A 17,005-nucleotide genomic window follows, 5' to 3' on the forward strand; every position below is an offset into this window, starting at 1 on the left:
AAAACCAGGATTGGTACCCAGGTTTGTCTGATGCCAGAGCTTATGCTCTTGACTGTGTATTCATATTGCTTGGCTCCGTTCCTTGCTAATGGAAGTGATTCTCAAAATGACCAGTTAGGTCACTATTTAAATAATTGTCAGACTCATTTTGATTAAGTAGGATAGCATTAGAATCTTGGCATTTTTTTCCCTACCAAATTAATCCTTTTCAACTTGTCTGAGATTGGTTCCATTTATCCTGGTTGATATATTGTTGAAACTTTACCTGTTGAAATGTAGGGATAGGGAGTGGGGCAATTTCTTTTGTGGAATCTTAGACTTTGGATGCATTGGCCCCAGTAAAAGTGTGGCGACATTGGGTTTTGTTTGCTAACAGATACTGGACACCTTCAGCAGAAAGGTGACTAGATTTTCCAGCCTTCTTAGGTATGTTTTATTGATCTCTGAATTTTAGACACTAAAAAATAATTGTCTAAATATTATCAATTTAAAAATTTTTTCAAAAATATTGAGATTTGGTGTCTCTTGACTTAAACATATTATAAATACCATGATCTTTCTAAATAGTGTGAGCAGGAGAATGTGACAACCAGTTAATAAAAGCCAGGGAGGCTTTCTTCATTTCATTTAGCCATGAAGATTAAGAGTTGGTTGGCAACTTTTTAAAAATGAAAATCAACTGGGAAGTGTTGTAACTTGAGAATTTTTTAGCATCTTATGGGTTGCATTTTGAGTCTCTTCAGGGACTGAGGGCTCCTTTGACTGATGACCCAGGTCCTTGCTTTTCCTCCCCAGTCCTTCCCCATCATTGCGGCCTACATTTTGTCCATCACTCATTTTCTTCCTTCACTCTTTTTCTTCTTTCTTAGTGTTCACTGACCTGTTATGTGTCAGGAATGGTGCTCATCAAAAATGAGGGTTTTAAAAAGAGAGGAATGGGAAGGACTTGTGGATCCCTTGTATCAAGATAGGGCCATGGGACCCTGATGTGCTGAGAAACTAACCTGCTGGGTATCAAACAGTAGGGCAGAAAGGGGAGGGCTGAGGAAGGTGTCTCTAAAAGCTGATGCTTGGCTAAGCCTTAAATGAGATAGACCTCTCTTCTAGCAGTCAAGTGCAGAGAGCACATTCTAGAGCTAGAGAATACCAGAGGCAAAAGGCATACACGTGAGAAAGAATTTGAGGGAAAGACGTGGCTTGTTTGACTGTAGCTTGCAAGGTAGACTGCAAGGTTGTGGAGGTAGGTACCATAGAGGAAAGTAGAAGCCAGATCCTGAAGAGGCTTCATCAATGTAATCTTTGTCATTCTGTGGATGGTGATTCAGACAGCTGAAGTGGTTGTTCTGCTTTGTTGTTAATTTAGTTCAGCTGCTAGATGTGTATCTATAGCTGAACTGGGTACCCTCTTCCCCCATTACCCCTTACGTTTTTAGTTGGTTGTCTCTTCTTGAGTATTTCAACCCTTTGAAGCTCTTTAGAACTTTTAGGTCCTTTTAGCACATGGTTTGCATTATTTGATATGCTAGACTCTGATCACCTTTTCAGGCTCAGGACTTCTAGGCACACCTGAGGCCCTTGGTGCAGAATGTGAAGGAAACTACTCAGATATATTGGAACATTTTAGCAAAAGGGCTGCTATTTCAGAATGTATAAAATCAAGGCTTTAAGAGAAAGCATTAAGATCCAGAGTTCACTAAAACAAACATGCTTTTAAGAAGTCTGTTTAAAAAATTTTTTTTTCATTAGAAGATAAACTATCAACAGTTGCTTTGGGACTCTCCGTCACAAACCTTTTAATTGTTTTCAGACAAGATTATCTAGTCAATTTAAATAAAGCAGCACAAATAATTCAAAGATTGATTTGTTAGTGATTATGGCATAATAAATCTCTATCAAATATATTAAATTTATAAGGAAATTAGAGTCTGCTGCTTAGAGCTCTTTTTTGAAATGTTGTATATTAAAGATATTTTAATTCCTTTCTTTAGGTTCAGTTGGCAGAATTTCTTGAAAATTTACAAGAGAAGTCCTTGAGGATAGAGGCCTTTGTTAGTGAGATAGAATCCTTTTTTAATACTGTTGAGGTAAGTTAACATAATCCCTTTTACTCTATCACAAGTAAATGATCCAAAATTATCTGAATTGGGGTTTGTGTGTGTTGTTTGCCACGGTTGATTTTATTTCTTTACAAGTGAGTCTTCCCTCTGTGTGAAGTCAGACTACTTCCTGCCTGAGGATAAGATTAGTCCCTAAAAACAGGTACACATTTATTGGGCACTTACTATAATGGGGCAAATGCTTCACATGCTTTATCTAATTTAATCCTCACAGTAACCATATGAAATAGGTATTATTATTATTATTATTGTTTCCATTTTATAGAAAAGACACTGAGACCTCGAGTTAATAAAGCATTGCTCTACTTACCCTGCTGGGTTAGCCTTGCATAAATGCTCTACATCACGGTCCAAGAGCCCCATGCTGTGGCCCAATGATGGCCTCTCTGGTACAACTGTCACTGATGAGTTCACATTCTCCTGGATGCTGGCTTCTGTCCCCATACTGAAGGGGGTGGGTAGAAATGCACCATCCTTGCACTGAGATGGTCCAGGCACCCTTACTTGTCAATCAGGAGTGGCAGAGTTGGCCCAAGGCCCTTGTAGGAGAATGCTGAACACTGTTATTGTAGATCAGTGAACACTTAATACTTGATTTACTGTCTCATCCCCCATGTGTCCCTTTTAGGCAGTGAATTATATGTTTATCTTATCAGTGGCCCTGGCAGTGAGGATAGCCAGATATCTGGGGAGGATCTGGATAGACAATAAAGTCTCTCCCACTCCCTGGAGAGAGTGGGAGCTGCCCCTCCCCAGGAGAACATTTGAGAATGTAGGACCCTTTTCCATACCCTGGCAGCTCGTTCACTCATGTTATCATATTAGTAGAGTACCGAAAGTTACACTAACCCCTCTCCCCAACCTGACAGCCCGTGATCCTCCCTCACTGCCAGGCCATTTTTATTTTCAAGTTTTATCTGGAACGCAGGTAGGCAAGACTTACAGACAAGTATTTTCTTTCTCCCTCCCTCTCCCTCTTTCCCTTCTTTCTTTTCTCTCTCTCTCTTTCTTTCTTTCTCTCTTTGTATTTCAGTGTTTAAAAGTTATTACAAGTTAGGGCTGGAGTTGTGGCTCAGTGGTAGAGCACTCGCCTAGCATGTGTGAGGCACTGGGTTTGATTCTCAGCACACTTATAAATAAATAAATGGTCTATCAACGACTAAAAATATTATTTAAAAAGTTATTACAAGTTATTTGTAAGAATAACAACAAGAACACTTCTATTGCAAAGCTAGTTATGGCAAAGGAAGTTGGTAGTTGGAAATTTAGACTGTGCCCTTAATGTTTGATTCTTTGATCAGAATGCCGGAAGTCAATTCTTGAAAAAGAAAAAAAAAAAATGTACTTCTTGTTTCATTCAGAAGTGGTTTTGATTTTTTTCCCCTAGGAAAACTGTAACAAGAATGAGAAAAGACTAGAAGAACAGAATGAGGAAATGATGAAGAAGGTTTTGGCACAGTATGATGAGAAAGCCCAGAGCTTTGAGGAAGTAAAGAAAAAGAAGATGGAGTTCCTGCATGACCAGATGGTCCACTTTCTGCAGAGCATGGACACTGCCAAGGACACCCTGGAGACCATTGTGAGGGAAGCAGAGGAGCTGGATGAGACTGTTTTCCTGACAGTAAGTGCCAAGTAAAACAGGCACCTGGTGCCCACTCTGACATGAGTGTGCTTTTAAAACTTCATCTTTCAGTATTCCTTTAGATCATTTATATCTTAGTGTAGGGTTTATATAATTCTGGCACTTAAAAAAAATTATTTGGTATCTATAGAAAAGACTCTGCCAATCATAAAAGCCCTAATGCTTAGATATGGCCAAAATGCATGGAGTTGGACCACAGTATCATCATTCCATGCTGTCACACTAGAAGGATCTCCATCTAAGAGGGAGAGAAAGTAGCCTTCCAACTTCTCGGAGGGCTAATACAATCTCCTGCTGTCTGACATCTTCATGCTGACCCCCAGGCCTGTCCTCATCTCTGTCTAATCTGAGGTAGCCTGTCATATGAACCATTCCCTCTGAGCCTCAGCTAATAGCTGAGAGTAACATTTTGTTACACACTTTTAAATGAAAAAGCCTGACATAAATTGTGATACCCTCTTAAATAATATGGTGGTGTTTTTCCAAGGGGCTTCCTGAGAACAGGGTTCTTTAATTCAAGCAAGCAACTGTGGACAGGGAGATTCCCTTGGGTGCTTCTCAATTTTGCACCACAGAGGTCCTCATAATTCCCTAGAATATTCAGTAAGACACTGGCTCCCCATGGGACCAGGATTAATCAGGAGTAATGGGGATGTTTTCCCAGGGGGTGGTCCCAAACCTAACTGTGGAACAGGAAAAAGCACCATTTGATGATGGACCTTTCATTTAAAAGTTTTCTCTCCTCCTAACTATCTAGTAAAAGTTTGAGGATTAAGTGAGACAAAATGGAGAAATGTTAAGGGTTTGATTTGCCTCCAAGGACACCTCTAGCCAGGGCAAATTTGAGTCTAGTGGACATGGCCATCCTCAAAGGAGAACTGAAATCATTAGGTTGATGTATTTTTAATTAAGGCAAGTACCTTTTAGGAAGCATAACATTAATAAAGTTTTTGTGTTCCCTGAGGACCTTATCTTTGTTTGATAAGATTATTTCCTTCTCTCTAGAAGAATAAATTGGGAAAAAAGTATTTTTTTCTTGCCTATAAAAGTGATAAATATTCATTCTAGAAAAATTGGAAAATACACAAAAGCACAGAGAAGGTGTCACTCATGATAACTACTGATTACATTTTTGTTATGTATCCTACGTTGAGCAAATTTTAGTCATTTTTCTTGCTTCAGTGACTTCTATTCTGGAAGCCAAGCCATTTGTTAATAAATAGAAGCAGAGAACAAGCAGCCCATTGCCAGCCTTGCTGATCAGAGAGAGCAGAGGCAAACTGCTGCCCCTCATCCTTGTCTCTGCCCTATCCCTGACCCCTCTTCTGAGCACTGATTTCCCTGCTGCCCAGGCTAAAGCCCAAAGAGAAATAGCATCTGAGAAGCTGAGGGGTAATGATATTCCAACAGGTGTGATCTTAATGTTCTTGCTTGCTTATTCTTTTTGTTGTTAATTAGTCTCTCTCTCTCTCTCTCTCTCTCTCTCTCTCTCTCTCTCTGCCTCCCTCCCTCCCTCCCTCCTCCCTTCTCCAAGTCATTTGAGGAAATCAATGAAAGGTATATAAAACATGGCACAATGTAGTGGCGACTGAGAATAGCATGACTGGATGCTTTACATTTAATATTTTGATGCTTTATAGGAAACAAGCTGCCAATTAAAAAATACATTTAGTGAGCTACTGGATTCTCACTTTTAGACACAGTGCTTTTAAAAGCTAAATGACAGCTTTGAGAGAAAATTGCATGTGCTTTAGTTAAATAACAATTATCATAATGTAGATTTTTAACTGCTTCCTCAAGATGTATTCTGTATTTTCATCCCAGTCTACACCATCTTTCCTGTCACTGCATACAAAAAGTTTTGTAGCTACTTAGACTTATTGGTTAAATATGAGAATGTGAAGAAATCATCCATATCTGCCTTGAATAATTTTACGTCTTATGTAATCTTAATGGCATGTTCTCTCATTTTCTCTTCAAAAGATAGTCATGCATTTATCTTCTCTTTCTGCTCAGCTAACCTAAATGAATCTTCCTCTTTTGATTTTGTTTGGTTTTGTTGGTGTTCTTAACAATCAGTCTAAGAGATTCTTCATTCTTTTGAAAGGCAAAACACTCAACAAGAAATTAAAAAATGTCATAAAAACATAACACTGGATTTATGTTTATGCCTCACCCCCCTACACATTTTTCCCCCAGTGCTGGGGATGGAACTCAGAGCTTCCTGCATGCTAGGCCAGCACTTTACCACTGAGCTACATCTCAGCCCTCGTGTTTCTCTTTTGCATCTGGCATTGAAATTCTCGTACTGATCTGACCCCTTTCTCTTTTTTCTCCTTGGCGAGGCCTGAGATCTTTCTAACTGGTTGAGGCTCGTATTTTATTTTTTCAATATAATTTTAAATGTGCAGATGCATAGTGCCATTCCCTGCACACTGAATAGTATGGATGCACATTTGATTATTTATATTTCATCCGTTCATGGAAGATGATGATTGGTAAGACAATTTGGTGAAAGTATGAAAATGAAAGTTTCAAGGTATGAAAATTTGCAAAGGCTTTTTACCTTAAAACTGCTATGGAATGTTTTCCACTTTTCTAAACATTAGAACATTGCTAATATGAATTGACAACCATTTAATACCAAACACCATTTCTTTGGTTTTGAGCTTAAATTTGTTAATCTATGTGTCATTTTAATTAATTTCTGTTTCATTGTCCCATTGACAATGAATTAATCTTTACTAAAGCTGCATGTTACCTAAATAGTAGTATATACTTGGAATAATCATTATTTTTCTGTAGGCAAAAGACAACAAAATTCTGGACTCGGGGAAGACATATGAGCAATTCAAGTCCTGTTAACCTGTGCACACACACATGTTCTCTCTCTCTCTCTCTCTCTCTCTCTCTCTCTCTCACACACACACACACACACACACACACACACACCTTCCATGTCCTCAGGACTTCTTCCCTAAGTTGCAATGTTCTGGGAGTTCCTTTCTATAAGAAGTACTAAGTATCTAGCTTATTTTACCTTGTTACTTTTTCTCCTTCCTTTCATATTATATCTCTAAAGACAGTGCTTGTATATTAAATGATTTTTCTTAACACTAAAAATGCTTAAATTAAGGAATGCTGTCAAGCATATTTAGACTCAGCATTTGCATATCTTGAAAAACACATTTGCTTAGAAAATGCTGTTCTGTTAAGGGGATGTATTTTTGTTCCACTTTGCTCTTTTGTATTATAATAATGAAAAAGAAAGAGAGTCACAACCATTGTAGGGCCTACTTATTAAAAAAAAAAGTCTACTTGCCCTTTCATATGCTGATGTTAAAATTGAACAGTTCAGTGCATAAAGGTAAACTCAAATGCTTTACTTATGTTTCTGCAATCAGAGCTTTTGTGCTACAAAAAATTCTGCATTATGAGAGGGCTTAGTGTGCATACGGGTCACCGTTTTTTGTTAATTCTGTGTCTACTGTTTCCACCCTCTGTATTGCCAAAGCTTTAGTTTAGGCTTGTTTTATCTTCCCTGGACCATTGTGGGGTCCTCCCAACCAATCTCATTGCCTCTTTTGTCTACTGGGGCTGGTCTTTCCTCAGTGCTCGCCAGGGTTTTCTTCTAAGCTTCCCTGGCATAAACAGTTCTGTGGCTCTTCCTGCCTTAAAAGATAAAATTGTAACTCTTGGTGGGTATGAAAGGATCCTCACAGTCAAGCCACAAGCCACCTTCCCATTTCATCTTTGTCTTTACTTCCCAACTCCCAGGGTTCCCTAAGTTGCCCTCTGGCCCTCCAGTGTGCCATACTCTCTTACCTCTCCAACCATTTGTTCATGCTGCTCTATCTATCTGCAATACACTTACTCCTTTCCTGCTTGGGAAACACCTGCTCATTCTTTAACACCCAGCTTAAATGTCAGCCTCCTCTTTGAAGTCCCTACTGGAACCATCTCCCCTAAATCAAATGGTAGTAAATTTTGTGGTGTCTAGCAATCGTAAGCATACAAGACACTCTTTAAATACTTCATAATCTTTTCTCCTTATGCTGACCCCAATCACCATCCCTGAGATCCTGATATTCTCCCCCAAATGAAATTTTCGGCCTCTTATTTATTCAAAACATATTTATTAAATGCCTACTATGTGCTAAGTAATGCATTACTGCACAGTGATAAACCATTCCTTTTCTGCATGTAATATATTCTGGTAAAGCTGACAGGTGAAAAACAAAAAGGTTGTGATAACTTTGAGGAAACAAAGAGGAGAGCTGGACGGGGTAGACCATGCCATATTAGCAGCAGTCTCTGTGGAGACATTAGAAAAGAGATCTTAATTAAGTGAAGGAAAGAGCTATGCAAGTATCTGGGAGGACAACATTCTAGAAGCAAGTGCTAAGGTCTTGAGGTACATCTGTGGTAGGGAAAACTGCAGAGTCCATGGGAATGAAACTGATGCAGCTCCTCAAAATAGACGGTTGCTGGAAGAGAGTTCCCAAGCTTGTGTGAGAGAGTACATGGAGGAGAGCTCCTACTCTATTTGAGTCCCCTCATACTAAAGACAAATTCTTTTGCAAACTCTTCATAGTTAACCTGTTTTTGTTTGTTTTTAAAATCCATATTTCACCTAGATACAAATGCTGAGTTAGCATTACATGGCTTTCCTCCTATGAGGGGCTTGAGTCCATAAAAGCCATATATCTCTATAAACTGTGGCTCGTTTGGTCTTTGAGGAATGGTAGGCTGTATCCTCAGTTCTTAGTATAGTGTCTGGCACATAGTAGGTGAACAACATTTTTTGAATGACTTAATGACTTGAAGCTTAGTATGGAAGATGGAGGATGCAGAACAAACTTACATACAACCAGTATGAAGTTTCCAGACAGGCTCTGAACTTTGATATCCTTTAGGAAATAAGATAATCATTAAAATTAAGTAATTTTTAGGATAATTTTTATAGGAAAAAAATTAAGGATGTATATTTTGATAGACTTCTTTTTTTCAAATTTGAGGATATAGAAAGAAAATTTTCAGTATTAACAGTAGCCTAAGAACCCTAAGAGTTAGTAGATATTAGATATGTATTTTCAGACTCTAAAATGATTTACATCCTTTTTGGATACTGGGGGCTCTACCAACACCAGCTTCATTTTGAAAAATTGTTTTCTGCTGTCATCCTGTTTGTTAATACTTATCTGTCCCCTGGTAGGTTGCTTTCTGCCGTAGAGAGCACAGCTTCATTAGAGAACATTCCTGCTGCGTTTTCACTTTTTGAACATTATGATAACAGTTCAGCAAGGAGTGACCAGATGTTAAAGCAAGTGGCTGGTAAGCATTTTAATATATTAATTACCTTGATGAAATCTGGCAGCTTTTGCTTGTTTATTCTGTATAACTGGAAAAAGAAAACTGTTTATTGTAAAATTTAAAGCTAGACTCTGAAATAAAGCATGAGACCATCATCCCATTTCAGTGATAAACTGCATTTCCATTTGAAGCTTTCTGACTGTGTTGGGTTAGAGGAGGTGAGAGGAAGAAGGCCTGGAACCAGGGTGTCTCTCTCTCTCTCTCTCTCTCTTCTCTTCCTTTTGAAAATAGGATTTCTTTCCCTCTTTGTAAAAGAATTATTTATTTCATACCAGTAACAGGGTATAGATGGAAAAAGGGATCAAATATTTTCATAAGCATTGAACTGATTTTTTCTTTATGAGTAGCTTCCCCGTCTTCAATTCAGTTCTTTTTCCTATTTTTTTTTTTTTAACCCAACAGATTAGCTGAGAGAAGTAACAGCTCAGCATCGTGGTCTGTAGCCAGGAACTTCCCACTCAGCTGTCAGGAGCATCCTGCCGGCTCTTCAAAATATTTTTTAATGTGCTATTTTAACAAACAAGACAATGAAACTTATTTAGATTTCTCAAAGCTACCATGTTTTGAGTTACTGACTTTCACTTACTGTACAATGTGCTCAGGTGCTTTTCTTAAAAGATGCTATATTCTTCCAAAGCTACTTTAAAGATGGCAGTCATATTTAAATTGGCAATTCACTTTCATTCCTGTAGCAAGTTTTATCTTAGGAACTAGTAAAAGACTACTGAGTCTTTTAAAAAAACAAAATATGAAACAACCCCCCACAGCACACAAAAAAAGTCAAACCCGAACAATTCTTTATAAAGTGAAGATTTCAGTTATTTAGCCCAAAGAATTTTCTTTCAAAATGTCTCAGAACAAAAAGGGTGCTTTCTTGTAATAACTTTCAGAGGCATTAAACTAGAGTAGTGATTGCAGACTAAGAAATTCTGATTAACACAAAAGATCTTTTGCTTTTAAGTTTTTTTTTAATGCTGTTGTTCATTTAGAAAATATACTTTTGAACTTTTGATGGATATTTTAGGGCTACATTATCACAAAGGATTAATGATTAACTCAGAAAGTGCACTGTGCAGTCCCTGAGGTTCTAACCCCTCTGTGGAGGAGACTCATCTCTGAGTGATCAATGCTGCTTTGTGTGTCTGCTTCACAGAACTGGAGCCCGGGGTGACTTGCTCCTAAGTAGTGTTGTTTTGTGACCAATGACAACTCTCACCTTAAAGTCCTCACATGTACCTGAAAAGCTAATCTGATGACACCATACCCAAAGTAAGCAGATAGAATGAGGAAACATGGGGCATTCCCTTGAGAATGAGCAGATCCTAGCATGTGCTCCATAACTTGCAGGAGGCCAAGTACTATAGAGACTGTTGAGCATAATCAACTACCTAATCTCACAACAGCCCCAGGGGTTGATATCAACCTTTGTTGATATTCCCATTTGTTGGATGAGAAAGGAGAGGAATGGAACAATGTATTTTCCAAAATTATGCAATTGGTTGGGAGGATCATGGGGACTTTGGCTTCAGAGTCTTGGCTCAGTAGTACAGAGGCAGAGTGAGCGCACTGCTGTGAGAAAGGAGATAGACAGGGATTAGTGATAGCTAGGGTTCCTTGACTCTGACTCCTAGGATTTTTTTTTTAAGTCTGCAGTTAAATATACATGACATAGAATTTATCACCTCTGCCATTTTTATTTGTACAGGTCAGTGTCATTAATTACGTTCGTATCACTTTTCCACCATTACCTCCCAAACTCTTCATCTTGCAAAACTTAAACTCTATACTCATTAAACATCAACTCCCTATTCCCCTCATTCCTTCAGCCCCTGGAAGTCACCTTTCTACTTTCTGTTTCTATGAATTTGATTACTCTAGGAACCTCATATAGATGAAATCATATATAGTAATTTATCTCTTTATAATTTGCTTATTTCACTTAGCATATTATCCTGCTGTTCATTCATTTTGTAGCATGTGTCAGAACTTTATAAGATAGAATAACATTTTTTTTTGTTTGTATATACCACACTTTGCTCATGGTCCATCTGTCCATTCATCTATATATCCTTCCATTGATAGACACTTGGGTGACTTCCACCTCTTGGCTATTGTGAATAGTGCTGCTCTCTTAGAGGCTTTTTGGAAGTGAGGTTGAGCAGAAATCTGTATTTGGTCACAGGTACTGAAGTCCAAATTGACTAATGCTTATTTCTCTGTGTGTGACAGCTCTTTATGGGCACATCCCATCAGACAGAAGGAATCCATGCGGTGATTCCTCTGTCCAGTACCTTATCTTCTGATAAAGAAGCCCTCTGCTTCCATTTTGTTCTGATGTTTTTGTTTTTGTCAACACACTTATTCAAGTTCATCACTACAAAAGTGTAAAGGGAATTACTAACATAAAAAAATCTGGGTCTTTGATGTTCATTTGCCACATAGGAATTGCAAATCCTGCCATGATTAGATTACATTTATGAAATATCCATATTCCTCTTTTCATCTTATAATACTTTGAAAAGTGAAAGTATTTTCTATTTTTGAAAAAGTGTTTTCACTTTAATTATTTGGGGGGTAGGAGAACATTAGGAACAAAATAATTTCTAGTTTACATGCTTTAATTTCCTATATCTGTTTCTTTCTTAAAATTAGGTGATTTTGGAAGGACCAATTATCTGTTTTAAGTTTATTTAGTTGCCCAAGAGAGAAGTGTAAAAAGATATTACCCATTTAAAAAAGCAAATGTAGATAAATATGCAATTCATAGAAAGGACTGGAGAGCATTTTCATTGCTCATGCCTCAAGGAGTTCCCTAGAACTGCTTCAAAGACAATGGACAATATTTGTAGCATTCTGTTCATCTCTTCCGTAAATCTAGGTAACATGAGGATTTACTGAACTGTCTGTCTGGATGGGCTCCTGTAGCATGTGACACAGATCTTCTGTGGGGAAGACAAAACAATGAAGTCAAAGATAGTATAAGTGTCTCTGAACCACTGCCAGTCTTTGGGGTGGGGCTCTGCAGGTGGGTCTCAGCAGGTCTTCCCTCTGTGGCTGCCATGATTTACCAGTTGCTGGCCCAGGTTCAACTTCCATCTTTGGAAGATTCCTGCCTCTTCTGTTCATTTGCTGTGTTTCTGCCAAGGCCATCTTGCCTTCATGAACCAGTCACCACTGGTTATATGTTGGGCGTATTTGTTAAGCACTCCATACACAATATCCTGCTTCTTACAACAGTCCTAGGAGGTGATGTTTTCTCATTTTAAATCTGGGGAAACTGAGGCTAAGATAATGTAGTTAGTAAGTGGGGCTCTGGCCAGCCTCTGTGCTCTGAAGCCTATGAACTACACCATTTTTTCTATCCTGTTTCTCATTTTTTATAACTATGTATTCTTCAGCTCTTTATCTTGAATGAATCTTTACAATTTATCTTTTTGTTACATTCTTTAGATCCACTTATTTTTTTCTTATTTTAACCTTCTTATTGAACTGAACTTTGTTTTCCATTAGTGTCAACTTTCAATACATTTATCTTATGAAATTTGGTCCATCTTATTTCAGTAAACTTATCCCTCAGGAAATGGTTGGCTGAGGAAAAAAAAACCACACACACACACAAAATTTAAAACATGATATATTTTTTTAAACTATGGGAATAGCCTTTTCCCCTAACTTATAAAATATGTTCAATGTTTTTGTCATAAATTTTAGAAGAGAGTTGCATAGAGCTTGATTTATAGTATTATTTATATCATTAATGCTTAATATGGATAATTATAAATTTTTAAAAATCCCTAGTAAAACACTTGAGAATATTATTGTCTTTAAATTCAGAATAACAAAATTATACTATGTCTAAAACTTATACCTGATTCAATTAATAAAGGACTTTTTTTCCTATGTAATTTTTATATATAAATTTTTAAAAAAATCAGCTATTATAGCCATATTGGAAAGAAAACGTGGGATCGTAGTTTCAGAAAGTGTATTTTGATATTTTTTTTCAGCCTTGAATATATTTCAACTCCTTCTACAAAGGTTTTCAATGATCTCTATATTATGAATGTAGACTCTATATTTTTGGTAGGGGAGGTACCAGGGATTGAACCCAGGGATACTCAGCCATTGAGCCACGTCCTCAGCCCTATTGTATTTTATTTAGAGACTGGGTCTCACTGAGTTGCTTAGTGTCTCGCTTTTGCTGAAGCTGGCTTTGAACTGGAGACCTTCCTGTCTCAGCCTCCCAAGCTGGTGGGTTTGAGGGCGGGGGGATTACAATCATGTGCCACCACGCCCCAGTTAGACTCTGTTTTGCTATAGAACAAAACAACATTGGTTATCTATCAAAGGAATGCTTTTTATTTTGAAGGAAATATTTCATTTGATATATCTTCTAACCTGTATTTTTATTGCTTTAAATATAGGACTATAGAAGAGTATTATCCAGTGATCCCAGTTTGGGACCCATTTTGTATATTATATGTGCACATATAAACTGCATAGAAAACATTCTGGAGGAATACATACTCAACTGTAACAGTGATTGTTGTATAACAGTGATTATAATTGAGGTCGGGTATTGGAAACAGGAACTCCATGTATTTCTATTTTGTTTGATTTTTTCCATAAATGTAAGTAAGGTTTGCAGAGCAGCTAATCAACAAACACATCATTAGTTACAGTAAGTTGTACCTATATTCCAGTTCCACAGCCTCCTAGACTAGAACCTCAGGAACCAAATTCTGCCACCAGCACCACGATTGCAGTTTATTGGAGCATGAACAAGGAAGATGTCATTGATTCATTCCAGGTGTACTGCATGGAGGAGCCTCAAGATGACCAAGAAGTGAACGGTAGGATTGCAAACACAAATACACATGCAGGTGCTATTTCGGCATCTTAAGATGAAGTACTTGAATCTATATGTATTATGACTCTTTTCACAAAGCATCGGTAGCTACTTACCAAACAATACTAACAAAAACTCAATGACCAAATAATAACAGAAAGGCAAAATTTGGAAATCAGGATCAAGGAAAACAAAAAACACATAAATATCACCATAATGGTCAACATGAATTTTGTAACTGAGATTCAAATTTGACTTTAGGCTCTCAGAATAACAGAATAGTTAAGTGATTCTCGTTGTCAGAAAGGTGGTAACATACCAGAGTTTCAGGGAAAACAAAGTTTTTAACCAGTACTGAAGTCTGAAAGATGGCTGCCACATGTACCATTTCATAAAGGAAAATGGACTGTGTACAGGATTCTGTGCTCCACAGTAACAGTAGTGCAGATGCAGTGTTGGATGTCATGGTTGGCAGGCTTCTCAGATCTATTTGACAAAAGACACAAACAAACCTTAGTTTGATTGAGGCTTTGAGACATGGGATAGTCTTCCCGTGTCCCAAGTTAATGTGTGGAATGAAGTGAAAGTGCTTACTGGGGTGAGTGGATGGCATGCCTTACAAACTGAGCCTTGGGAAAGATCTCTCTGCTCAGCAGGACTTCTAGGAAGACCTGGAAACCAGGCATTTGGGGGTTGTACTTCCTGATGAATCAGAACTGCGTGTGCTGGTGTTCTGTGTTGCTTGTTGAAGACAGGCTCACATACCTTGGAAACTAGATGAGCACATGGCAGGATTGACTTACTGTTACAAAACTCAGGAGCCCAATTTGTCATAAGGAATGATTGTAACCTATTTCCCTGTTACTAATATTTAAGTCTTGTGAAATGTCATGTGATAATTTTTACAGAAAAAATCACACACAAACACACACACACACACAAGCAAACATAAACATAGTGTAAAGTAGGCTAAGTCTGTCTATAAGGACTTCCATTTAGTTGAAAACCTGTTACTATATTCCTGTCATAACACAAGGAAGTATATGTTACATCCCCTTTAGCAAATGAAAATACTGATCTGAGGTCAGGTAGTTGTGCAAGACTACACAATTTGTAAATGTCAAGGGCAGGACACAAACACATTTTATTCAGATTCATAAACAAAAGCTTGTATTTATGTTTGTCTCTGTATTTATTTTTTTACTCTATACTTCATTTCTTTTTATATGTCGCTCTATCATGAGATATCCTGGCACTTCAAGACCCCTCTTAATAAATAGTTATTGCTCAGAGTATTTTGTTTTCATCATCACCTCACCCTATCCCAAACACTTCCCTGTCTAGTGTTCAATGCCTTGAACTGTGCTGGGTGACAGTTATCTGATGATATATGTATGCTCTGATACTGTTTTATGTATGATAAGGTCTCCAGGAACTTATGTGCATAGTCAAAAGAAGGGCCTAATGGAGTGATTGCAGTGAAAACTCAGTCACAGTTTCTGGGTTATGGGGGAAATGTTTTTTAGTGTATTAGTCTTTAGAACATCTTTGAACTGAACCAGCTATCCTGAACTATATCACATTGGAGAGAGGCAATTGAAGAGACCTGACAACTTGACAAGCTCCTAAATTTATTTTAAAGAAACAATCTGGATTCTTTTTTTTTTTTTTGTACTGGGGATTAAACTCAGGGGCACTTGACCACTGAACCACATCCCCAGCCCTATTTTGTATTTTATTTAAAGATAGGGTCTCATTGAGTTGCTTAATGCCTTGTTTTTTGCTGAGTCTGGCTTTGAACTCACAGTCCTTCTGTCTCAGCCTCCTGAGCCCCTGGGATTGTATGCATGCACCACCGCACACGGCACAATCTTTTATTTTATTTTTCTTTTCTTATCTATCTATCTGTCCTTTTTTTGTGGTGCTGAGGATAGAACTCAGGGCTTTATACATGCTAAGCAAGTGCTGTACCACTGCTACCCAAAGGCCACTTAACTGAAGGAATTTTAAAGATGTGACATTCAGGAGCAATAGGGAGGGTAACTGAAATCACCATAGGCTAATTTAAAAAAGAAAATTATCCTTTTTAAAGGACAGAAAGTTTCACTAAAAATAATCAGTTTGGCCCAACAGGGCAAGTGTTCAGAATAGTATTGAGTAACATTTACTAAAAAAATGAAAGGAAAATAGATTAAGAAATTTAAATGGGAAATATCTTGATCTAACAAAGTTACTTCTTAGAAGAGTGAAGACCCATCAAAGTTACTTACATATTAATATAAATTATAGAAAGAACTAGTTTAGAGAATTCTAGAATTCTGAGAAGAAACCAGGGTTTGAAACTTGGAAAGTCATACTGAATATCCAAAAATACTTTGCAAATTCATAGAAATGCTTTGTAACATTTTAGGTTTAGAAAACACAAAGTTGTCCTTTTTTATTATCTACTCCTGTGAAATGCTGGTATTGATTCTTAGGAATTTTCTTGAGAATGTGTTACTGAGATTTAGGCTAACATAAACTTTATGCAATTTTAATATTTGCTATTGAAATAAGTTACTTTAATTGTGGTATATGAAGCTCAGAATTTTACTAAAATGCTATTATTTTCTGATAAATGTTTGCAAGTAATACTATGTCATTCTAAATGTCTCTTTTTCAAATGCTTTTGCTTTCTTATGTATTCTAAGGAGCTAATTATCACAGTGATATCTATAAAGTTATAATAATAATAACGGTTTGCTTATTCTACTAAAAAATAGACACTGCTTTTTTTCAAAAACTATGTCTAGTTAACTTTGTAAGACACCTTAGAGTTTCTGATTTGTGTTTTATGATAGAGTTGGTAGAAGAATACAGATTGACAGTGAAAGAAAGCTACTGCATTTTTGAAGATTTGGAACCTGACCGGTGCTATAAAGTCTGGGTAATGGCTGTGAACTTCACTGGATGTAGCCTACCCAGTGAAAGAGCAATTTTTAGAACAGGTAAGGAGATGCAAAGGTGTGTTAGGAAGCTTCGTAG

At 37.4% G+C, this 17,005-nt stretch overlaps 1 protein-coding gene across 3 annotated transcripts in view; it reads left to right on the forward strand.

Moving 5' to 3' along the window:
- The window catches only part of Cmya5 (cardiomyopathy associated 5), an 83,778-nt gene that overhangs the window by 44,886 nt on the left and 21,887 nt on the right, over positions 1 to 17,005 (forward strand). For 2 of the 3 annotated variants that reach the window (XM_015497843.2, XM_048800191.1), the window contains 6 exons: positions 1,989 to 2,084; positions 3,505 to 3,738; positions 5,294 to 5,316; positions 8,975 to 9,093; positions 13,836 to 13,985; positions 16,822 to 16,968. In XM_015497843.2, the coding sequence (XP_015353329.1) occupies positions 1,989 to 2,084; positions 3,505 to 3,738; positions 5,294 to 5,316; positions 8,975 to 9,093; positions 13,836 to 13,985; positions 16,822 to 16,968 (769 nt within the window). Of the gene's footprint in view, positions 1 to 1,988; positions 2,085 to 3,504; positions 3,739 to 5,293; positions 5,317 to 8,974; positions 9,094 to 13,835; positions 13,986 to 16,821; positions 16,969 to 17,005 lie in introns of those variants that run through there. The other variant, XM_048800192.1, reaches the window with a different exon arrangement.

The sequence above is a fragment of the Marmota marmota genome, unplaced genomic scaffold, assembly GCF_001458135.2.
Source record: "Marmota marmota marmota unplaced genomic scaffold, marMar, whole genome shotgun sequence".
Classification (NCBI taxonomy): domain Eukaryota; kingdom Metazoa; phylum Chordata; class Mammalia; order Rodentia; family Sciuridae; genus Marmota; species Marmota marmota.